The sequence below is a fragment of the Chamaea fasciata genome, unplaced genomic scaffold (genome assembly GCF_029207755.1).
Source record: "Chamaea fasciata isolate MVZ Bird 193981 ecotype frontalis unplaced genomic scaffold, bChaFas1.0.hap1 SCAF_11, whole genome shotgun sequence".
In the NCBI taxonomy this organism is placed as follows: Eukaryota; Metazoa; Chordata; class Aves; order Passeriformes; family Sylviidae; genus Chamaea; species Chamaea fasciata.
This window is the reverse complement of record NW_027094096.1, coordinates 6,220,006-6,243,718: the sequence shown is the minus strand read 5'-3', so window position 1 is coordinate 6,243,718 and position 23,713 is coordinate 6,220,006. Positions and strand designations below refer to the sequence as shown.

Genomic DNA, 23,713 nt, shown 5'->3' with positions numbered 1-23,713 from the left:
TATTTCTTTTGAACAGAAAGTGATCTGAGAGCACTTCTAGAGGTGAGACAGTGCTGGAGAGGAAGGACTTTGTGCCAGCAGATAGAAGTGTCAGTTCTCCTTGGGCCAGGGTTCTCGTGGGAGCTGAGCTGTATCCCTCGTTTGCCACTGGTGGGCTCCAGGGAACAGGGGGACAGCGGGACAGTGTCAAAGAAACACCTGGGTTTGCAATCAGTTTCTCCTCTGCTTGCAAACAGCTGAGCAAGGTCCTAAATGTTCGCAGATTTCAGTGGGATTTCGGCAAAACAAATGCAGATAAGTCTCCAGGAGTGTCAGAATACTCTCTTTCTAGTGTAATAAACGCTGAAGACATTTAAAATGTACAGGCCTGTGAGGGTGTCCCACTCCTGGTGACCAGGGCCAAGGAAGGCTCAATGCCCCTGCTCAGTGCAACTGAGCACACATCTCCTCCAAAACAGGCTGAGTTTAATGGTGTAGCCATTCCAGATCCGAGGAGGTGAGGGCACAGCTGAGACACAGTCATGTGGCACTGAGGTGCTGCAGGAGGGGACCATGGATGAGCAGGAAGGGCCAGCAGCACTGCAGAGACCAGGTCTGCACTGCAAGGCAGGGATCACAGTCAGAGGTGGTTCAAAGCCTCAGTGCAGCTCTGCTGCTGTGACCCATATCCCTTGGTCTGACCCATAAAGAGTGGAGCTGATCACAGCCAGACACCAGCAACTTGGCTGTTCTTAAACCCTGCTTATTGGCAAGGAGCAAATGGTTTTCTCAGCACACCTTCAGGAGGGTGTGCAGGATGGGGACCCGTCTGGGATCTATCCAAGGACAGACCCCATATGAACTGTCTGGGAATATTCTGGAGAACACAGAAACTTAAGTATGTTTTGACTGTTTCTGACATAGAGCCGTTGGGTATTGTACAAAGATAAGGGACTATGAAAATGACCATTTGATTTCTGTTCTAACAGAAAGCTGACTTCAACTCCCAGTGCTGAGCAGAGCAGCAATAAAACTGCAATTTTCCTTCAAACATAGCAGGGAAACAAGTCCACCACCACACTTAGGAAACAAATAATGTAGCCACGGCTGAAGATAAATCCAAACTTTAATTTTGGCCTAAAGATATAATTGTTGGAAAATAGCAATACTTTCATATGCTTATTAACCAAAATTATATCTACTGATTATTTGACAAAATGAAAGACAAAGTTTATCAGGGTTTTTTAAATCACTGTGTGCTTCGAAAGAAATGGGTTTCTGAATTAGATTAAGTAGCATGATGAAAAGAAACAACTAAAACCTGCCTGTGCTGCGGGCCACGTGTGCAAGCAGCTCAGCGTCCTGCTCCATTGGCTCTGGCACTGCAGGGGTGATCTGTGTCCACCTGTCTCACAGACTAGCAAAGAGCTGCACGCTTGGAGCGCCCCAGATCCCTTGTTATCGAGGCTGCTCGCCTGCTGCCCACACTCCTCGGAGGCTGCTGTCCCGTGCCAGGGTGCCCGGATCCCATTCATCAAGCCCGGTGGTGTCTGGACAGGAGCTCCACATGGCCGGGGGAGCGCTCGGGGGAGCCTGGCAGCCGGCCCGCAGCCCTGCTGTGCCCGGGCTGACTCGCCAGGGGCCGGCGGCCGCTCCCTCCCGTGCGATCCGGCCGCTGCAAGCGCCTTGGGAAAGCAGGGGAATCTCACCGCGGCCCACAGCTGCCGGCAGCGCCCTCGGGCACCGTCCCGGGGTCACCCCGCCGCGCAGAGCAGCCCGCGGGTCACCCTCCCACCCAGCCGGGGGACACAGCCATGGGGGCACAGCCACCGAGGGGTATGGCCATCGCGGGACACGGCCGCCGGGGCACATCGCCATCGAGGGCACGACCAGCTGTGTAGACACAGCTGTGCGGGGCCGCGGTCACCGCAGGGCACTGCCATCGCGGGGCACGGTCATCGAGGGCAGAGCCATCGGAAGGTACGGCCATCGGGGGACAGCGCCACCGGCTGCCGCAGCCATCGGGGTACCGCGGGCGGTGCTGCGGGACCGGGGCGGGGCGGGGCGGGGCGGGCGGCCGGGCCCTGCCCGCGGCGCTGCCCCCGCGGCGCTGGGCGGGCGGGCGGTCCCCGCTGCGGCTCGGCGCCTTCTCCTCCTCCTTCTCCTCCTCCTCGTCCTCAACCTCCTCCTCCTCCTTCTCCTCCTCCTCCTCCTCTGGCCGCTGCGGCGCGGGGGCTGCGGGCGGAGCGGCGGCGCCATGAGCGGGGCGGCGGCGGCGAAGAGCGAGAAGCTGGACGAGGCTCAGGCGCTCGCCCGCAGCTGCGCGGGCAGACCCGACTTCCAGCCCTGCGACGGGCTCTCGCTCTGCGCCACCCACAGCCACGGCCGCTGCTTCCGCCTGCACTGGTGCTGCCACCTGGGATGGTGCCACTGTGAGTGAGGGGGCGAGGGAGCGGGCGGGGGGCGCGCGATCCCGGCTGTCCCGAAGGTCCTGTCGGTCCCCATGCGATGCTTCACCGCCCGTGCCGTCCCGTCACGCCCGTCCCGTTCTGTCCGTCCCGCCCGTCCCGTTCCGTCCCGTCCCGTTTTGTCCGTCCCGTCCCATTCCGTTCCGCCCGTCCCGTTCTATCCGTCCCGTCCCGTCCCGCGGCCAGGAGCAGTCCGCTCCCGGAGCTGTCCGTGCCGAGGCGGCCCCAGTGGGACGCTGACCTCGGGCGCTGCTCCCGCAGGGGCGGCAGCGGCGGTGCCCGGAGAGTTCTCTTGGGGCCTGGAGTCCCAGTGCCCCCTCGCCCCCGTGGGCCGGCCGGAGGGTGAGCTGTGGCGCTGGCTTGGCACCGCTGTCCTTCGCACCAGCCACTTCATTCTCGGTGCTAATGGTTTTCTTTCTACAGGCATAAAGCCCTTTGAGCAGAGAGGTTACTGCTTTAGGCTATGTATAGCAGATAGCTTCAAAATCCAGTTTTGAGCCAACTCTGGTGCAAAGGTGCCCAATGACTTTAATATCGGTATTCATGATCCTGATGTATCTAATCATGAAGGCTGAGATTGAACTGTGGATGTCCAAACATAGTTTGATGAATAATTAATCATGTAGAGCCTTGAAGAGCAGGCTTTCCCAGCAGCGTGTTGCTGCGAGGTCAGGAAATGGTGATGGAGCAATGTTTGGATGGTTGTGTTGTGTTCTGGAGATCTTAAAAGCTTGGATGGTCAAGGTTAGTGCTGGACCCTTATGTGTGGGTTCCTTGGTGCTGCTGAAGGTGTCCCTGGACTCCTTACATCCCATTCTCCTTTTAAATCCATTGCCATTGCCATCCCTCCTTGCAGTTTAGTCACCTTCATGGATTCCCCTTCACACGCACTTTTTGCAAATTTTGCAAATTTTGTTTCACAGGAAAAAAGGGGCTGCCCCAAAAGCCAGCTTTTATTTGGATGCAAGCTTCTAGATCAGTTAAATATGCATTTCAGGAATTTTGCCTTGATTTGGGATTCATTTGAAAGCAGTTCAGGACGAAAGGTTTTCTTCTGTCTGTGCCCTGAGTACTGTGTGGCACAATTGGCTGTGTGAGAAGGTGCCACAGTCACCTGCTGCACAGGGACAGGGATGTCTCACTGGTGTTTTATCAATAACACAAAGGCCCTCAAGTTATGACCTAGATTCTTCCCAACATTTCCCTCATCTCAGTTATTTGCGGCCACCATCAAGATACAAAAGCTTATGAGCATTCTGGAGTACAGGCTCAGAGCTCAAAGCAGTGCTTATAAACTGGAGATGTTACTGTCATCTGGGAACGGTCCTGGGATAGGGAAGTCAAACATGGAACTTGGAACACCTGGAGAAGCAATTGCACAGAGGGATCTGGGGATTAGGATGTATCGCAAACTGCCTGTGCGTCAGCAGTGGGAGCTCTGTGTGGCAGAAAAGCCAAACCCAGACCCCCAGCCTTCGCTTTGGGATGCATTACCAGGAGCATGGCAAGTGTGCAATTTAATTAGTCTCTTCAGTTCAGTGATGAGGAAACCAGGCTGATGGGCTGAGCTTTGCGGGTTGCACTTTATAGAGCTGTAGGAGAATGGAGAGGAGATCACAGAGATCAGCTTAGAAAAATATGCTTTACAAGGGGGTGCAAAAGAAAGTGTTGTTTGGGCTGTAAAAGATTGAGGGAAGAAGAAAGGAAGGGAAGAAGGAGGAAGGGATGATGAGCTTTGCAAAGTGTAAGGAAGCCTTGCAGAGCAGCTGTGTTCGAGTCCTCCTCTGCACAGATGTGGCAGATAACCAGGTATCTCTTACGTGTGACAAGGAGAGTTGAGGTTTGCATATGGGAAAATATCATGACTAGAAAGAGAAATGCAGCAGGGGAACAGAGTACTTGAGAAGGTGAGGAGTCATGGTCCTTCAGGGAAGCCTTAGACTGGTGTCTCTTAGGCATTACATGGAGCTGCTTCCCTCTTGGAAAGACCACTTGAGATCCCATCCAACCCTTTGCTTCTGTGTGGCAATTATAAGATTTAAAAATAGTCACAGCATTTACAAGAAGTACAGACTTCCTTCTCAATTCTTCCTTTATGGCTAAGGAAAAGTAAAGATACCTTTGCCTCATGAAACCAGGATTTTAAATGGAAGATTTTAAAGGAAGTCACACACTTCATTGCCTTGTTTAATCTTCTGAAAGCCATGGTGAAGCGCGTTCTCTTCTTGCCCCTCATTTCCTAATGCAAATTTCAGAGCTAAGGATCCCTTTGTATCCTGCTCCTGTGGAATGAGTTGAGTTGGACTTAAAAGGGGTAAGAATGAGGTCTGTAATGGGAAATTGTATAGAGGTCAGAGATGTAATTAAACAGCATTGGGAGTTATCTTGCATAAAATGCAGTGCTGTAATACCGACTTGGGAATCCTCAGAGGGTTCTTGAAAGTGCTTTTCTGTGACTCTTAAGAGCTGTATTGGGGAACAGGAAACTCTACATCAATTAAAAGGGCCATTGAAGTATTATTTTCCATCAGTGACCAAGGTCCTGGAGAATGTCAACTCAGTTAAAGTGCACTTACACTGAGAAATTACAAAAACTCACCATGCCATGATGAGTAGATTGTCTCCTCATGTGTATTCAAGATCACATCTGCTTACTTCAGTGACAGGAGCAATTTAACGTTGCAGAGCCACTTGGCTATGGAAGGAATAATTGAGAAAGAACCCAGTCTGAATTCCCCAAAGCCATTGTGGTTGGCATGCTTGGAAGTGAGCAGTACTGTAGGTGCTGTCTTTACCTCAGATGTTTCTCTGTCCGTAAAATGGCAAGAATAGCTGGCAGGGAGATCAGAGACTGTTTGGTGTACCCAAACAGCTCCGAGAGCCTCAGCTGCCCTGGGTGCTTGTATGAATTCTGTGTCTAAGCCTGGAGTTTATTTTAGGTCCTTTTCAGTCTGTTTCGGGCTTGGTGGGGAGCAGATTTCCCAGTGTGGTGTTTCTCTAATGCACTCCCATGCGTGGGGAGCTCTGAACCCAGGTACAGCCTCCATAAGAGGTGCATGAAAAACAGGCAGGACGGGTGTGCCTGGGGAGGCTGGGATGGGAGGGTGCTGGAGTGCCTCGGGTGCCGCTGGAGCTGCCGGGCTCTGCCCGGGGGCACAGGAATCCCTCGTCCCTGCTGCTCTAGCTGTCCTCAACACCCCTCCCCTGGGTGCTGCCAGGAGGCTGTGCCAACTCCAGTCTCCACGTGGAAGCAGGATGAGGATTTAAGCCTCAGAGTCCTTTTCCCAGCAGGGAAGAAGGTGTTGGCCTGGGAGGTGTTTTTGACTTCAGCCCCTGTGTTTGTCCCACTACACATTTCTCCTGCTTGCTCTGTGCCCTGCATGCACTCCTTTTGCCAGGGTGGCAGCCCCCTGTTCACCTTCCTCCCCTCCCCTCTGACAGCCTTGCGAGGTTTTGTTTATTAGATGCAAGCTGAGAGCCTTGAATTACTCTGATCTACTTTTTCCAGAGCCAGGGAAAACATGCCAGAGGCAGGTCTGCAGCAAGGTGCCTGCCTCCCTTTCCTCACCTCGGGATTTCCACTGCAGCTGTGATTTGCACTGATGCTGGCTGTGAGGCTGCTGGCTCTGAGGTGGTACCTGCTTATGTCAGAAGGGATCAGATCCTCGGCGTTGCATCTGTCCTGACCTCACAGCAGCACTTCGTTTTGCTGATTTTACTTCCTAAGAATTAACAGTGAGAGAAAGCATCATGCTTGATACAATTAAGAGCATTCTCTTGCAACTGGGTTAATTTGTAATCTGAATATCTTGCATTCTGTTAAACACCCTGCAAACCCCTCGGTACATTATGCTGCAATTATCAATAATACATGATGAATCGTGGTTCCACAGCAGTTGCATCAATAGACAGTAATTGTGCCACCTTGTATTAGCCTTTCTGTGTTTTTCCTCCCGCCCTGATTCAGCATCGAAAGAGCAAGCTTTTAGCTCCTTAAAGCCTCTTGCATATCTTATATTGAAAAGTAAATGCAGCAAATAAATTTCAGGTCCACCACTTTTACAGGTTCAGCTGTTTGGAACCTTTACAAGAAAACAAACCAAGCATGGGGAAATCGTGAGATCTCCATTGGGTGGCCAGGAAGGGAACATAGTTGCCAGGCTCGGGCAAGGAACAAGATCATGGTGGCAGGAAAGGTTTTAAAAAATACACCTGCTCCCCTACCCTTGCAGTTTGCTAGGTGGTGGACAGCACGTGCAGGTGTGCCTTGGATTAGTTTCCTGCTCCCTGGCATGCATCACAAATTATGGCACTGTTCAGCTGGAGTTTGCAGCCAGACCTGGCATGTTCTGCATGAGGTCAGGCAGGCCTGGCAAGAGATCCAAGGAACTGTCATTTTTCAGCCAAGAGGAGGAAATGGGTTTGTGTGATGTGTGGCATGCCACAAAGGGCACATGTTTTCTGGGTGATTTTGGGGAGAAGGGCTTCTCTAAATTGGGCCATGCTAGCAATATTCTGGGAATGCAGAACTAGAGTACATTTACTTTGTTGTTCACCTGAACAGGCAGCCCAGGGTTTCCTCTTGGCTCTCGGAGCTCCATTGCTTCCTCTCCGTGTCTGAGGGCACCCAGCAGGGGCACAGGCCCCGTGATTGGAGTCTCATCAGTCCCAACTGTGTGCCGGCCAGGGGAGGGGGTTATCCCTTATCCATTGCCCACAGCTGCAGCCAGGGAACCAGGCAAATCAGCACAGTCACTGCACCTGGGTGTGCTCTGGGCTGATACTGCTCCTCACATTCTTCTCTGCTTGAATCACTAGTGGTTTTCTTTTATAACAATTTAAAATGAAGACATTTGTTGTCTGTTGCACAGAGCTGGTGAAAGTTCTCTGTCAAGGCCATCCTCAATTAAACCTCTTCCAGGGAGAAGATGTGGTGTGTGTCCGTGGCAGCTCCTGCTCTCTGGCAGGTACGCACCTGGCCCAGGTGCAGGCAGCATTTTCCCCTGCCACACAGTGATGTATGCAGCATTTCAGTAGCTCTGTGCACACCAGCAGCATTTCCAAGGTATCTTTCCCTCTCTCCAGCGACAGAAGCCATCAGCAGGGACTCTGACAATCTCCCAAGCCCATGTAATTATCCAGACCCCAGTCTGCCTGTGGGAACTGTGAGGAGGGAATCAGTGAGGGAGCCCTGCTTTCCTGTGACAAAGCTGGTAAGTGAGCTGAGCTGCTATGGGGAGGAATTCAGGTGCATCCTGCTAGGGCTTGGGGGTCTGAAGAGGAGCTGTGCCTGCCTGCAGCCAGTGTTTGTCAATCTCTGTGTGTTGGAGGAGCAGCTGCAGCCCTGGGGTGCTCTGCAGCACAGCATACACTGTACATCTCCAAAAACCTTGCTCTTATTCTAGTGGGTTTTCCTTATGTTGGTTTTTGGTGGCTGCAAAACTCGTTTCCACGCCCAGAGGGGAGCAGAAGGGCAGCAATGCCCCGATGCTCTGTGTGTCCCTGTCTGCAGGTGGTGATGTGGACTGGAAGCAGCCAGCCTGGCAGTGGTGACGGCAACTTGAATTTCCAGCAGCACTGTTCCACAGGGCAAAACTCCATCCTGATGACCAATTTGTTGGATAAACAGGGAAAGGCAGTTGTAACATGCTTATGTCTCGAATTCTGAGTATTTGGAGGAGCTCATACATTTTTCTTCGTGGAAAACTCTTGTCTAAAGTGGAATGGAGCAGTGGGGCTAGGAGCTCTAGGCCTGGGAATTCCCAGAAACCACAGCTTGGTCTAGAGGGAGAATGACCACAAATCGTGGGACAAATAGGCGTTTTTAATTTACTTCTGCTGTGAAAAGGATTTGAACATTCATCCTGTGAAGTCCGTGTATCCGGACAGAATGTTTGTGCACAGAGCACGGCTTTATGCTGGGTGCAGGCTGGAGCTGCAGAAAGGTGGATGTTGCAGCTTGTAATGGGAAAAGACTTTTAATGAGGATTTGTTGCCTGTGGCTGTGCAAGATCTTCTCTTCACCTGTATTTTGAAGAGCTATGATATTCCAGCTTCATTTCACTAAGCTGTACACAACCAAGGAAAGAATGTCAGCTTAATATATTCTGAAGTGTTACTCTAAGGGAAAACAACACTGCCAGTTTTTATAGGTGCACCATCCCTGACCTGGATGGGATTTTGTTCCTTAGGTTTTAGTTATAATCGGGAAATCACAGTCTGAAAGTACCATTGATAAGAGAATCCACGTGTCAATTCCTTGTACCCTATTGGAATGTCAGTGCATCTGAAAGAACCTGATGGCATTAATTTTCAACCCTTACTATAATATTTAGAGACATGCATGTTATTATTAACAAAGGCCCAGATATCACCTTACAGAATTAGACCACAGGAAAATCTCAGAATTCAGGCTACTTGCTTAGTGCTTCTCATAGGACTAACTCTTGTACAGCTCGTACATGATTGAACAGAAATCACTGTGCTTCTTTCTCCAAAGGTCTAAGAAAAAGGGACCTGTGTACCAAAACACTTCCTGCCAGCCAGAAACTCTTTGTCACGCATGACTATGAGGCTGTTTTATAATCTGTCTGTCCACCTGAGAGGCATAATTCACAAAGATTTTTACCTGCTCGCCCCAAACTCAGTGATCTGCTGGTGAGAGCCTCTGAGAGTGGCAGATAACTGACACCCTTTCTCTGCGGCTGCCTGAAGGGTTAAGTGCTGGTTTTGTGCAGCCTGAAAGGACAAGGCTGGGGATGTTTCCTACCAGAAGCAAGTACTTCTGACGAAAAAGTTCATTAATTTTGTGTCTGGTTAGCTGGTGGGGTTGTCTGTGGATTCAGGATGTCCTGAACCCTGCACAGTGAGGGCTGGGCCTGTGCTCCTGCTCAGAGGACTTCCTGCCGTGAGAGGCTGCTGACACTTTTGTCACTGCAGAGGAACAGCCTAAAGATAAAATCTGCATGGAGCACAGTGCCTGTGGCGATCGCGTGGCTTCCTTCCTGGACTCTGCAGGTGAGGGAATTTGTTTGCCAGCCTGGATATCCGAGCCTGCTTAATGCCAGTGCCCGATGCAAAAGTGCCTGCTGTCACATCATCCTTCCTCTTGTGCCTCTTGATGGATGTTTCACGGGTCTTTAATGGCAGCCCGTGGTCACAGCCTTGCATTGTCCCGTGAGGCTGAGTCACAAGACTGTCCTCGCCGTGACTTCCATCCTGCAGGTCTGCGGAGCTGGCACTGCTCACGTCTGCTGGAAGCACTGAAGAGGCCTCTCAGGTGCTTGGCACAGGACCTCCAATTTCCTGGCAGCACCTGTGTGCCCATCAAGAACACGTTTTGTCACCGCTCGTGTTGCTGCGACTAGCAGAGCCCGGCTTGTAGAGCAGGGGCATCTTGGGGTGTTCTTATGTAATGACTCTCGATTTAACCAGTGCTGCCGTACACTTCATGACTCACTGCCAGCCTTGGTAACTTATTTCTGCACGCTGGTGAGGCTCTACTAGAAATTTGTGTTTCTATAAAGGATAAAAAGCAAAATGCTTTACTCACAAACAGTGTAAGATGTTCCCAAACTCTCGAGAGCTGTGACAGTGTGGGCTTAGCTGCTGATGGATGGCACAAGCTTATACTAATGCAAAAGCTGGTTGACAGTAGATTGGATTCCAGGTAGAGCATCTCTCTTTCTGCATATAAAGTGGCCCTGGTTTAATGTGTTGTGGTTTTTCTTCCAGCACCTCCATGAATTTATCTGCCCACAAGATACAGAGTATGTTTTCATAATGGCTTTGATTCTTCCACTAATCAATTTTTATGTAGTGACTGATCACAGAACTCAAGAAGTGCAGTTCGTGCAATTTGGAGTTGTTTTTGCCAATAGTTGAGTATATTCACATAGATGGTAGTCAAAAACCTACTGGGAAAGTGAAAACTGATTGCTTGGCAACTGGGCCTTGTTTTTAACATAGCCATACGTTAATTTAGGCCATGTAACAGTTGGAATTTATATGTAGCCTACGTTGTAAAACAATTTCAGCAAGAGGCATGCATTTGTATTCTTGTTCTCACTGGTGGCTGCGGAGCTCGGGAGCCCACACGTCTGCTCTCGAGGCTGTTTGTTTGGCTGTGTGCTTGCACCCAGCCCTGAAATGCCTCCCTGCTGTGCCCAGCTCTGTGCCAGGCTCTGTCTGTCCCTCTCCCTGCCACACTCGATGCTGCTGCACACCTGTAGCTGTTGCAGGCAGGGTGCTTGGCTGTTCCACACTGCCTAGCTGGCTGGTTGGATTTCAGTGCTTTCCTGAGCCTGAGCTCTACTCCAGGTGCTTGCACTCCCTCCCTCCCTTCCCTGGTGCAAGGCTGGAACAGCATCAGGTGTGCCAGGGTGGACCAACCAGCTCTTGCAGCCTTCCTGCAGGCCACCAGCATTAACCCAGCTGTAGGCAGGGCAGGTGGAAGGAGATGCCCACCTTTTGCTTTGTTTTTCCTCCCTGTGCCACTAGACCTTGATCTGCTGGCACAGGAGCCATTCTCCAGCTGGTCCTGTGGGATCCTGACTCTCTGGATGTGCAGCCAAGGGCAATGCTCTGGCTCACCCTGCCACAGCAGAGAGCTGTTTGTGCTCCCAGCTGCGCTGTCCAGATGCTCCAAGTCTCCTGCCTGCAGCGGCACTGTGTGACACAAGGGCTCGATGTGATGTCCACCTGCTCCACCTCCACTGGTGGTACTTGGACTTCTATTTTTTGATGCAGAGCATTGCTGGATCCCACACCCCTCCAAGGGTGCCCATACTTGCACTCCTCAGCTCCACGTGGTGACGTGTTTTGGGCACAAGCAGGGGGAGCAGTGCTTTAAAATCCCCAGAAATGGGTTCTCTAGAGGCTTGTGATAGGAATAGCTTGGTTTGAATGGCACGTGAATGGAGATGTGCATGAGGCACCAGGAACAGCGCTGGGATGAGGGTTAAAAGAGTGTGTTGGGAATAAGGACCCTGCTCCCAGCACTGAAGCTGAGGAATGTGGTGCTGTCCAGCCTGAAGGCTCCTGCTCCCACACAGACACTGCACAGATGCTGTGTCTGCAGGAGACCCTGGGCTCTGGCCACAGGAAGGGATCAGCACAGGTACGTCCCATGGGCCATCATTTCTCCTGTCAGCCACCAGGAAAACTCTGTGGCCACAGAGATGTGTCTAGTCCAAGCTGCAAAACCCAACCTCCTGCCCCAGCTGTCCCCTGTGGGTACAGAGTGCAGGTCTTTAGAGAGGACTTTTCCTTCAAGGACCCAGTGAGCTGTTCTGCTTATTTGAGAATTCCCAAGAAAGCATTCCATCATATGCTGAGGCACAGGGTACCCCCCTGCAGCATGTACCACACACCTGGAAGACAACTGGATCTTGTGTCTCCAGTCCCTTGGACTTCCAGGCAATGCCATGGTTTTCTGGTAGTTTGACATGGAGCTTCTGTTGCTTTGTTTCCCTATCAGTACACTGACTGGCTGCATGGAAACCATGGGCTGCTGAAGCTTGAGCAGATGGCACACAGGGATGGGGTTGTAGAATAAATATTTAGCACTAAGCCATTTTTTGCTATTTTCTCTACTGAATTTTAAAAATATCTAGTGTAACTTGGGGGATAAAATTTCTCAGGCAAATGTGTGAGAAGTGGCTGTTCTGGCCTTTGGGGGTGGGTTTGGAAGGGATGCTGGAAGATGAATGTCCTTGGATTCAGAGCTTGGGTAGTGTTGCCCAGCTGCTGTGCTGGCAGAGGTAACCAGAGCTGTGCCACACTTTCCATGCCTGTGCTTCCATGTTTTTGGAACCCAGCATGGAGCTGGGGTTAGTAGCACCTGTGGTACGGGTGACATTCTCCAGATATTGAAAGAGCTCCTCCAGAACACGCACATGGTGTGTGCTGCTGCTCACTGCCTTTTTGGGTGTTGCTATTCTGTTCCCTTACAATGGTTAGTGAGCAAATACAGCCCCTTTAAGAGGGTTTATGGCTGCATCTCTCCAGCCTTCGGGGTTGCTTTTTCTTTAAGTCCAGTAAATCCGTGTAAGCAATGAGAGTAAAGAGCAGGGATGATGGAGGAAGCTCCAGGCTCTGTTTGCATTTAAGCGTTACCTGCTCTTAAGCTGATGTGCACAGAAACTTCTCAAAGGCTTAGACAGCTCACAGCATGTACTGTCATGATCGTTTTTGTATTTAAGACAGATCAAGACAAAAGGGCATTAAAATACAAATTTGATGAGGAAAAACTTCCTGATTTTTTCCCTCCTCTGTGCTGGTTTCCTGTGAAAAGCGTCGAGTCAGGGGCTGGCACAGCTGTCTGGCTGTACAGCAGGGAGGGAACACCTCTCCTCCAGCGGAGAGAGCTGGCAGCTGGATGGAATTGCTCCTAGGCAGCCACTGCCAAAACAGCGCCGGACTGGTTCTTCCCTGTGCTTGGATGGGGTTTGGAATGGGATGGATTCATTAGTGCTCAGATGGAGGTGCTTCTGTGAGAAGGAGCCGTTTGCAGTGATACATTTCTGTTAGGGCAGAGCCTGCCAGCCCTTCCTGCTGCACTTCCAGCCTGCTCAGGTCCTGGTGTGTGGCTCCTTTTTCTGTTGTTCCTTTGCTGAGTTCATTTGTGCCCTTGGAGTCTCTTCTGTGATCCCTTACTGGGCCTTCTAGTTCTGCCAGAATTCCTGCAGGTATACAGAATATTCTGTTTGCATTCCCCACACTAGAAATTTGTTTGAGCAATCTCAGTGCTTTTTCAAAGTTGTTTGGGCAAAGTGCAAGGCAGAAATATCACTTGCACTGAGGTGCTGCATATCTTTATCTAGGAGGTTTCTTCAAGGTGGACCGTCGTTTCAAGTATGCCTTATTACAACCTTCAATGGTCCAGTTCAGCTCTACTTGAGCTTGTAAATGTGGCAGTGCCTCAGTGTCCTGAAATGTTTCCTGTTTCTTCTGGTGGCTCAGTCCACATCTTTTCTTCACCATGCGGCCCATGAGGATTTGCTGGATGTGATATGATGTCTATTCCATACACCACAAAGAAGTGCAGACTGGGTTTTTCACATGTGCCATCTGTAAATGTGCCGCAGGTTTCTCCTTCCATTTGTTCTCGCCCCTCTGGACAAGTTAGTTCTGTGTTCTGAGTGTAGTTTGGAGTTGTGATAGTCCTCGGCGGGTAGTTATGGGTAGGGCAAGCTTTGTTTGCCAGGGTTTGTTGTTCCAAGCTGTGCATGTAACTGGAGAGAGGAGGAGGAGAGCCAGAGCAGTCATTCTGTCCACCGTTCTGCTGGCAGGGCTGGAAGGCCATGACCCCAGGTGGGTACTCAGCCCAACATCACACTTCTAATGGACTTCTACTCTGCTGGGCACTTGGCAACAACAGCTGTGGTGGGCACCTCCAGCAGGCTGAGGATGCTGAGTGCCTCCATAAACCTGTGCAGGATGTGCAGTGAGCTTTGCCTTAGTCTGTGAAGGAGGAAACCCTCCCTTGCCCCAAGGTTCTGCCGTGCCAGCAGTGAATCTCTACGTGCTTCCTTCCCGTGCCCTCCTGCCGGGCTGGTGAACCTGTGCCATCCACTGTGCTGGGGGGCCCTGGACACTCAGGTGGGTGTGAGAACCTCTGTACTGTCCTGGGGCTGCTGTGCCAACACCAGCAGCAGGGCACCACTCCTGCTTGGAGCTGTCACCACCTGCCAGACAGCTCCCGTAGGCAGCACAGTGCTGCATCCACACAGCGCTTCCCCGACAGGCAGACTTGGCTCCCCTGCCACACCCAGGAGATGTGGAACAAGTGCTGCTGGAAGAGCACTTGGTTGTTCTTCATCTCTTGCTGTGAGGAAAGCCAGTGCTCGAGGAGCTCATCTCCAAGGTTTCCACACACAGAACAGCTGTGCAGGGAGCTCTCCTTGGAATAATGCAGAACCCCTCCAAGGCAGCGCTGTCTCCTGTCACACATGCATTATGAATGCTTCCTTTGCCTTCACTCCTTCAGAGCTGTGTGGTATTTAATTAGAGGGGTTTTATGTTCTTCATAGTGGGACCAATTCCCCTCCCACGTGAGCTGAATTTTTTGGCAGGGTTGCGAGTGGCAGTAGCAAAGTCTGGCACAGCTGGAGTGAGAATCCCATTGGACTTGACAAGGGAGGGGTCACTGGTGCTGTCACACAGGTGCATGTTCAGGCAGCACCAAGTCACCAGTATTTAGGGAGCAGCTCCCTGCTGGTGAACAGGACACATGCCTCCACACCCTCACTGGGGGCCTGTGGCAGCCATGGACTGTGCCCTGGGGTCACAGCTCCAGCCCCTCTGGAGCATCCACCACCGCCAAAGGCACAGAGACTCCTCTGGGATCAGAGCCAGTTCACCTTCAGCCCACCTCTGCTTGGGACTTCCACAAGTGCTCAGCCCACACAGGAGCAGTTCCGAAGCTGAGCCAGGTCATGTTCAATAGCTGCAATAGCAGGTCTTCATTAACCTTGCTGAGTTTTGGAGATAGATGAGCTGGCAGATGGGAGGCTGTAGAAATATTTGTTCCAGCAGCTGCAGGCGGAAGAATACATATGAAAAAAAGCTTTTATCTTTCAGTTAATAGATGTGTAAATGCCTTGCATGCAAACAAATATCCATGGTATGTGTTGCTGACTTAGACTTGTCAGATCCACAGCCCTCTCTTACCATTTTCTGAAGTGCAGTGCAATTCATGATGTTATTTATTAGGACTAAGTCCTCCTTTTGAGAGGGTAAAACTCGAGAATTAGTTATAAGAAACCTCCCTCCTGAAAGCTGGACTTTTTTTTTTTCCCAGTATGTGAAGCATGTTAATGAGTGTTAGAGGTAAACCAGAATGCTGGGATGGAGGGAAGTGGAAAAGAAAATTTTCCGGCCGTACCTCTGCTTATTTCATGGTTAAGTTATTTTGTATTAGCCACGGAAATTGCTGCCGTTTTGTGTCTGTTTGGTGAGGATGCATGCAGACTGCCCAATTAGCAAAAAATCAGAGAGAAATTACCTCATGGCTTGTTTCTCAAGGCTTGATTTGGGGTTTTGGAAGCAGGAGGCTCTATAATACAGCTTCCAGTCAATCAGCCACATAGTTCTGGTTAGTAGTGTCAGGAACATAAAAAATTTTCAAGTTGCCTGAGTTTGCTGGAGATGTGCAGGTGATGATAGAGCTCCCTGCTCTGCTGGATCCTGCCTCAGCCTGGTGGCAGGCTCACTGGAGGCACAGAGCCAAGGCTTTGGGGAACAGCATCCATCCGATTTGGCAACAGAAATCCTATTCCTGTGCACAGAGCAACAGGGAGATGAGCACTGCCCATCACTCACTGGCTTGGACATAGCTGAATAGTTGTTCTGCAGTTGAGTGTTGGCTGTAGCGTGTGCCAGGTCCCTGAGGATTTGGTTTGTGTGCTGGCACAAGGGCCATCTGAAGAGATGGAGAAACAATTGTCCCTTTCTCGTTGTCCAGGCTGCTGTCACTTCGAGGGGTCAGACAGAGGAGCAGTGTTGGTGGGGGATAATGCCCTGAGCACGGAGCAGCCTCAGGGGGACAAATGCTTAAGCGTAGCCTACAGACCTATTTCTGGGGTCTCTCATTTCATCATCTCACCTGTCAGCCAGTGGCTGTCATGGACAACCAAGCCTTACCATGGCAGTCGTTCTGGCAGAGCCTGATTTCACACAGTTGCTGTTTCCAGGATAGGAGCAGGCTCTTGTTTCCCCTGAGCCCTTTTGCCACGGTGGTGGAAGTGCAGAGCCAGAACTGTGACACCTCTTCACAGCAGCTCTTGAAGTGCACGAGAACTTCCCAAACTTCTGCCAATGCAGCAGATTTCTTTTCACAGGATTTGGAGTTTGGTTTTTGGACATGTGTCTGACAAGTGCAGTATTTTTCCTTCACCACCTTCTGCATAGGCAGTGGTGGGGAAGTGACCCAGGAAACAACTTCAGATGCAGTGTCTTGTGTGGTATCTGTATTTGTGCAGAACACTGTCATTTACAGGAGTGTTCATCAGCACAGCACGGAGTTCTTCAGCTGACTTGGAATAAACAGGCAATAAGTTCTGAGCTAGTGTATTAGATGGGATGCAGCAGAATAGGTGCTCAAAGTACTGTTTTATCACAGACTGTTGCCAGCTGTTCAGAGTCAGCAAAAATATTGCTGTTGATTTCCACGGGTATTTGATGAGATTGAGATGGATTATAGGAGAACCTGGGGACTTGTGCTTCTAGGGGCATTTCCAGTGAAAAAGCCTGGCACTCCTGCAAGCTGCAGGGGTGGGGGGCAATCTTATTTCTAATTTCTGCATTTATTTTTCATAGGCTGCATCCTGGCTGATGTGTTTCCATGCATTATGTAGGGTGAGGAGTGGTAACCGAGGCTGTGAGCACGGCGTCATCCATGATCCGGTCTGACAGTCCCAGTTCTGAGCACCTGGTCATGTTTTGAAACAAGTTTAATCTGTTTAAAATTGCCTCTAAAACCACCTAAGACTTGACAAACTTGTACCAGAATTCTGAAGAAACACAGAAAGCAGTTAACGTAGAAAATTCTCTTTGCTGTGTGTTGGCCGGTTCCTGCTTTACCCTGGCAGAGCTTGTCCTTGGAACATGAGGAACGTTTCGGCCCCTGTGAGGTGACACAGGCAGGCTCTGGAATCTGTGCTAAGGGAAGGGCCACTCTTTGCTCCTGCCCTGGAATTAGTGCCAGCAGGGCAGTGCTGAGGCTGCAGGGAGCTGCTGTGTGCGGCGTCGTGGAGAAACAACCAGCTGAGCTCCCAGCAGCTCCTTGGCTGACCCGGCCACCGCTCCTCTTCTTTTCCCAAAAGGGGAAAAACAAACACCGAAAAAGTCAAACTGAGGAGTCTTTGCTTTACCATTCCATGCCTATGCTGAAAGCTTTCTTAGCTTAAATACATTACTTTCTACTCCCAACATCCCTCAGCCTTCTGCCAGCACGTGGTGGCTGTTTTAAGTGGAAAAACAGAGTCCTGTTGTACAGGACTTCTTTCTTCATCATGGTAAAATCTTCACTGGACCCTTCCTTGGGATCTTCGAATAGGGGCAGCACGGAGATGAGTTGAAGAAATGTTTTTCACCAGTACCTAGTTTTATTGTATCATTGGTTGTCAAAGGAGCCCACGCAGAAGCACTCCAAATCTATGGATAAACAGAGCATCGTGGTTTCAGGCAAGGGCAGGCTGCACTTCAGTTTCCATGAGCTGAATTTATCAGACACTATCCCAGCCAGCAGCACAGTAATCATCAGCTGTGGGGCTTTGCAAGGCAGTGGCATATATAATGTTCACCAATTTCACAGAAGGATTTCTGGGAAGCAGCAGATGGCAGGAAGCCGTGGGCTGCTGCTGTGGCTGTGAGGGTGAGGAGCTTCCTAGGGAAGTTCTGTCCACAAGATTTGAGAAACCTCCGAGGGACCTCATTGCTCAGAGAGCGCCAGAAGCAAGGATCTGTGCCGGAGGAGTGAGAGCTGAGCTCTGCCTGTGGCTGGAGCATGCAGCCGCTGGATGCCAGCACCCATTCCTCTGAGTCACAGCAGGTTTAGGAGCCGCACCGTGGTAAAGAGATGGCAAGGGGAGAGGATGGCTTTTGTGTTTTCTGTCATCCAGCCCTAAGCAGACAGGGGAAAAGCTTGACTTGTTGGCACTGAGCGTTCCCCATGGCTCTGTTAACAATTACCATTGCACAGATCGTAGCGAGAAAACATTGCATGAGGTATGCGAGAGGAGCTGGTCAAAGCTATCCACACACTTCCCTCTGCTGCCAGCTCTGTCTGCGCTCTCCTCCCATGACACACGGGTGGGCTTTTCCCTCGTCGTGCCTGGAGCCTCTCCCACGCTCCAGAGCTCTTCCTTCGGTTCCGTGGCCTTTCTGCTGTACTCCCGGTCCTTGGGCTATGGGGCTGGAAGTCCCAGCCGACTTTCGCACGATCCGTTTCCCTTCCAACAGCGCTGCGGGGTGGGAAAAGCCTTCCCCGGTGCTCGAGGTTCCCGGTGACGTCCCGGAGCTGGCAGAGCACAGGCTGTGCGTGGGCCCCGGAGCGCCGGCGGCTCCCGGGGCTGCCGAGAGCCGGCACCGCCCGGCGCCAGCGCCGACAGAGCTCCCAGGGCTGAGAGGGATTCCCAGCCTCAGGGGGAGCCTCTGCCGCGGAGAGGCTTTGCAGGGGGAGCGAGCCCTTCACTGGGGCTTACAGCAGCCGGGGCTAGCAGGAGGTCTCCCTGCCCGCGGTCCTCCGTGATCTTTAAGGTCCTTCCCTTAATGACGCGAGTCATTCTGCGGTGTTCCAAAGGAATGGGTAAGTCGGGGAAAGGCTGCATCTATCTCTGAGCTGGAAACACACCAGCACTCAGCCTTCCCTAATGCCGGAGCGTTCTGCCCCGCGCCTGGAGAGCTCCGGGCACCCGCACAGCCCCGCCGCGCTTTGGTGCATTTGCTGCCTGTGCAAAGCAGGATCTGCAGCGCGGGCAGCAAAACTCTTCCGACAGCCCCACTACTCACAAGGCTTCTGGAAATTTGTGCTTTCCCAGCGGATGAGCCCCTGGGGAGACATGAATCTTTCAGAGGCTTCATGCAAATAAAATGCAGCATTTTACAGTCTTAGGCATAGCCTCGGGTTTCTCAGTTTTTCCTGACATAGTCCCAATTTTCTGCTCTCTTATTTATTTCTGTTAGTGAAGATGTTCAGTTCACACTTTGTTCTGCTCAATATAACCAACATAATCCTATTTTCTTACTACTTAACCATACAATCAAGATGCCAAAAGCGTTTCTATAGCTTGGAAATTCCCTTGTTTTTTGCCTTAAAATTCTAATTGTAGTCATGTATGAACTTCTGGTTTATAATATGGAAAAAACATGATTTAGTTCCCCAGAAACAAAGAACATGGAATCATGTGCAAGGAGATTCACTGGAATAATAATAACATAATACAATTTCGATTACTGTAGTGAAGGGGATGTAAGCTAGAACTTACACATTATGTTCAGTGAGGGGAAAAAAGCCTCTGAGAATCTCGTCAGTTTTCTTTCTCCTAGAAGGCAGGGTGGGCAGACTTGGCATCTTTCCCACTTCATGGCTATGGAGTTGTGCTCCTGGAGTGAATTCTCCAGAGTTAGTCATGTCCTACAGCTGTCCTCGAGGCAGGGACAGGGAGGGGAGCAGCAGTGGGTACAGGAGGCTGTGATTACCTGCAGCATTAGGCGTCAGAGGATCCACACCTGGAGAGGCCACGAGAGCAGCAGTGGCTGCTTCCAGCAGGGACTGTTGGTGGTGTCCAAGGGTGTCAACGTCATCGCTTCTGTTCAGCCCCAAAGACACCAACCTTTAAACGCTGCTGCTGTGTCCCCACAGGTAAATACGTCTACCAGCCCATGACCCCCGTGGAGCAGCTGCCCAGCACCGAGATCCCCGTCCGGCCCCGGGAGTCCCCCAACACCATCCAGATCTCGGTGTCGCTCACCGAGCACTTCCTCAAGTTCGCTCCCGCGTTCCAGCCGCCGCTGCCGCCCGAGGCGCCGCAGTTCTGCACCATCGCCGACCTGTTCATCGACAACTACCGCGTCAAGTGCATCAACGGCAAGATGTGCTACGTGCAGCGCCAGCCGCCCGCCCCGCACAGGGCCAAGCCCGACGAGGGCTCCGTCCGCAATGCCTTAATCACAAAGGAGAGCAATACACCAAAACCAGAGCACTGCTCGTCCCCCTCCAGCTCTGAGGACTCCGGCATCAACGCGGTGGGGGTTCACTACATGGAGTCGTGTGACGAGGACACGGAGGGGGTGGCCGAGCTGAGCTCAGAGGAAGATTACAGCCCGGATAGCAGCTGGGAGCCGGACGAGTGCCCGCTCCTGTCGCCCTCGCAGTGCGAGATGGAAGTGATTGAGACTATAGAAACCACGGTGTGACCACACAAGTCGCCATCGGCTCAGTCCGCTTCCTTCTCAGTAATGTTGCTTTTGTAGTATTTCTATTTTCTGTTTTTTCTGACAATCCCTTTTTTCTGGTGCACTTGATATTTCAGATTCCTGTCATGGGAGCGTGGTCACGGGACTTACATATGGTGAACTAGCAGCAGCCTGAGCAATTTTAACACGTTCTCAGCCTGATCAGCTCTCCCACGTCTGCACGTAAGGTAGTGACAAATCTTAAGACTTTTCTAGCAGAAACAGGCCCTTTTGTTGGTCTGGGTTACCCCACACACAATTTCTCACACGAGGACGTGCCGCTTGAGATGTTTCCACTGTCGGGTTGTTGGCAGGGGTCCCTCAGAGCATGGGGGGTGCACGCCTGGAGCAGCAAACCGAGGTGCCCTTAGTCTTTCTCAAACAGCTACACGAGGCTCCTCCCGTCTCTGTCTGTCCTAGCGCCTTGCCCGGCCTCTTCCCTAGTGTGGTGTGACCCTTCTCTGAGGCTGTCGGCACCACGCTCCCAGCAGGTTGGAGTGGCAGGCTAGAGAACGCACAAAGTGCCTCCAACTTTTCTCCAGGCTATGCACCGAGCAGCTGCTGAGGTAGGCCAGGCTCTGAAATCTCCTGAGAAGGCAGGTCTTGCTCTGGAGGGGGATGAGTTGCCTGAATCCAGCCGGTCCCTTTTCTCTGCCTGGATCTTGGGAAGGGGGTCTGGCTTTTGCAGGTGGGCAGGAGGGGGAGCAGGCACAGGTGGGGCATGGCCATCTAACCAATACCACACTGGACTGGGGAGTACCAGGACAGGCGAAGGAAGCGACTACCTCCAAACACCCGCCCTCGGTTCCGCCTCTGCCTCCTCCTGGGCTCTTTGGTGCCAGACACTCAGGACCAAATGGCCTCAGGGCCTGCATTTGCCTGAAGAGTAACAAGTTTAAACAAAAAGAATTTTACCAGTCACACCACTGTGTCGGCAGAGCTTGGGGACAGCGTGGAGATGCCCCTGGGAGGTGGCCCATGGGCTCAGTGGCATGTGAGCTTGTTAAAACACAGCCTAAGGTCATCCTATAGTGGAGAGAGGAGGCTTTGGCTCCTGCTCTGCGGCTCCCAGTCCAGGAGCAGGCTTGGAGCAGGGGTCCCTCACCCAGTTGGTAGTGGAGCTGTCTCACAGGAGGTTCAGTTGCAGCCCTGCCTAAAGGAAACAAAAATGTCGCTGAGATTCCAGCCAGCTCCACAGAGCTGGAGACAGTAACTCCTGTGTTCCTGCAGCGTTACTGCCGTTCTTTGTGTAGTTGCTGTTTGCGTTTCAGGAGTCCCTGGTGAATCCAAGGCTGTATAAACGTGTACAGTTAGTGACTGATCCTAGATTATAGTCTGTGGTAGAGGATGGCTCATCTCTCACTGTATCCTGACAATGTATTCCCAATTTTATACACTTTGTAATCAGTATCTTTAGAAGACATTTAGGCAACAGTGTGTGTCTGTGCACATGCGCGTGTCTAGGAGTTTCCATGGGTGGATATAAAGTAATGCTGTACTTTTTAGACTAAGACTTTCAGACAAAAATAATAGCTTTTATAGTTTTGATGACTTACATAAAAATGTGCAATGCTTGTGAAAGGAGGAACTTGGGCCATTGCATGAACGGATACATTCTCACAAGGCACCTGAAAATACTCTGTTTTTCTGAGCGCATTTAAACAAAGGCTGTAGTAAAACTTAATAGGATTTATTTTGTTTTTAAGGGCGGGGTTGTCTTTCTTGGCTAACTACGGTTTCTAACAACATTTTTGGTGTCTTTGGACCATTCAGACACATTCCATAGGTAGAAGGAAACATTATGTATAAACCTACAGCATTTATTCATATTTAACCTTTCAATTGTAACCTGAGTGGAGAGCTGAACGAGCTCACTCTCATGCCCGGCTTTTGCGCTTTCCTCACAGAAAGAGGAAGGCTCTTCCTCCCCTGGGAACGGCTTTTCCTTCCCAGGCAGGATGGGTGGGCTGGCGCAGCACGGCCTTTCCCAAGGGCAGGGAGCTCCTCGCCAGCTCTCCCTGGGGCACCAAGGGCAGGGAAGGTGAGCAGGACCCCCCTGCCCAGCACAGCTCACCTTGTTTGCAGGCAAGCAGGAGCCGCAGCCCTGCCTGGGCACTGGCTGGGAGCGCGGTGGCCTCGGGGGTGCTGGTGGCAGAGACTCCACAGGGCCCACAGGGTCCTGTCCCCATCAGGATCCATTCTTTCTTAACTGTAAGTAATTAGCAATACCCACAAGCTGTGAGTGTCTCCTACCCAGGATTTGTTCAGATGTCTTAAGCACAATAAGCTGCCTCTTCCTTCTGTTGTTCCTGGAAAATGTCAGCGGTGCTCTGGGGAGCGCCGGGGCTGCTGGAGAGCGCTCGGGCAGGGCTCAGCCGCGGGGGTCTCCTGGCTCGGGAACGCTCCCATGGAGAACGGGGCTCCTTCCTTTGCACAAACACGGGTGTGGCCGTGTTGTAGCAGCCAGGCCCTAGACTGGCTGCTCCCCCTGCAAGGGAGAGGTGTGTGTATATTTCCTCTTGAATAAAATACTGAACAACTGGCCTTCTGCTTGTCCTAACTACCTGTGTGCTTTCTGTGCTAGAGAGAAGCATTCCGGGACTTCCCGCAAAGGGCGGGCTGCTCACAGCTTCAGATGGCAGCCCCTGACACATCCCCAGAGTCAGGCAGACAAGGGGAATAACCAGGGGGAGCACACCAGGCCTTGGTGAGTGCCAGGGCTGGGGGGCAGCTCTGACTCAGCTGGAAAGGGCTGCCCCAGCTGATGTGTGGCCAAATTCAGCTCCCTGACTTACCTGTGCCCAGGTGTGGCTGCAGGCTGGACACATCCCATGGTAGCTCTGCTCACGGGCAGGAGCTGAGCACACGGGGCACCTCAGGCCCCAGGGCACTGGCACCGCTCCTGCCCAGGTGAGCTCTGCACAACACCTGGTGCTTCCGTGGTCCTTGCGGGCAGCTGTGCTGCTCCACGTTCCTGCCATTCCAGGAGCTCTGCACAGATCAGCCACAAGAGTTCTGTGTGCAGGGAGAGCAACACCTGCCTGGTGCTGTGCTCTGGGAGCAGCTGGGACCCCAAAGGCAGCCCAAAACACCCAAGTCCCAGTGCTAAAGTGAGCGTGGGGAAGAGGAGTGCGTGTGACAGCACAGAAACCCCGCCAACACTGGTCTGCAGTGCTGGGAGCAAAAGACTAAAGGTTCTGTGACCATCGGTGCCCATCACACCCACCCTCTAGCCCTTGCAGCCCCCTAGGGCCTGAGGCGCCAGACACTGCTCCCACCTCCAACACAGGTACAAGGAGGTGAGAGGG

At 51.7% G+C, this 23,713-nt stretch overlaps 1 protein-coding gene and 1 long non-coding RNA gene across 4 annotated transcripts; both read left to right on the top strand.

The window, feature by feature from the left end:
• The first annotated feature begins 2,236 nt into the window (after nt 1-2,236).
• CUNH3orf70 (chromosome unknown C3orf70 homolog) lies at nt 2,237-22,949 on the top strand. Of its 3 annotated transcripts, XR_010722681.1 has the most exons (4): nt 2,237-2,411; nt 19,813-20,593; nt 20,826-20,971; nt 22,491-22,949. XR_010722681.1 is itself a non-coding variant. In XM_066194154.1 (2 exons), exons 1-2 carry the CDS (start codon nt 2,237-2,239, stop codon nt 20,364-20,366), a joined length of 729 nt encoding a protein of 242 aa, XP_066050251.1. In that variant the 3' UTR covers nt 20,367-20,819. The 3 variants fall into 3 exon arrangements, 1 of the variants encoding a protein (XP_066050251.1); XR_010722680.1 differs by lacking the exon at nt 20,826-20,971; XM_066194154.1 differs by lacking the exons at nt 20,826-20,971; nt 22,491-22,949 and having other exon boundaries at nt 19,813-20,819.
• Nucleotides 7,191-10,621, top strand: LOC136295523 (uncharacterized). The gene is made up of 3 exons (XR_010722682.1): nt 7,191-7,414; nt 7,533-7,660; nt 7,960-10,621. It is a non-coding gene; the product is annotated as an uncharacterized lncRNA (long non-coding RNA).
• Nucleotides 22,950-23,713: the final 764 nt, after the last annotated feature.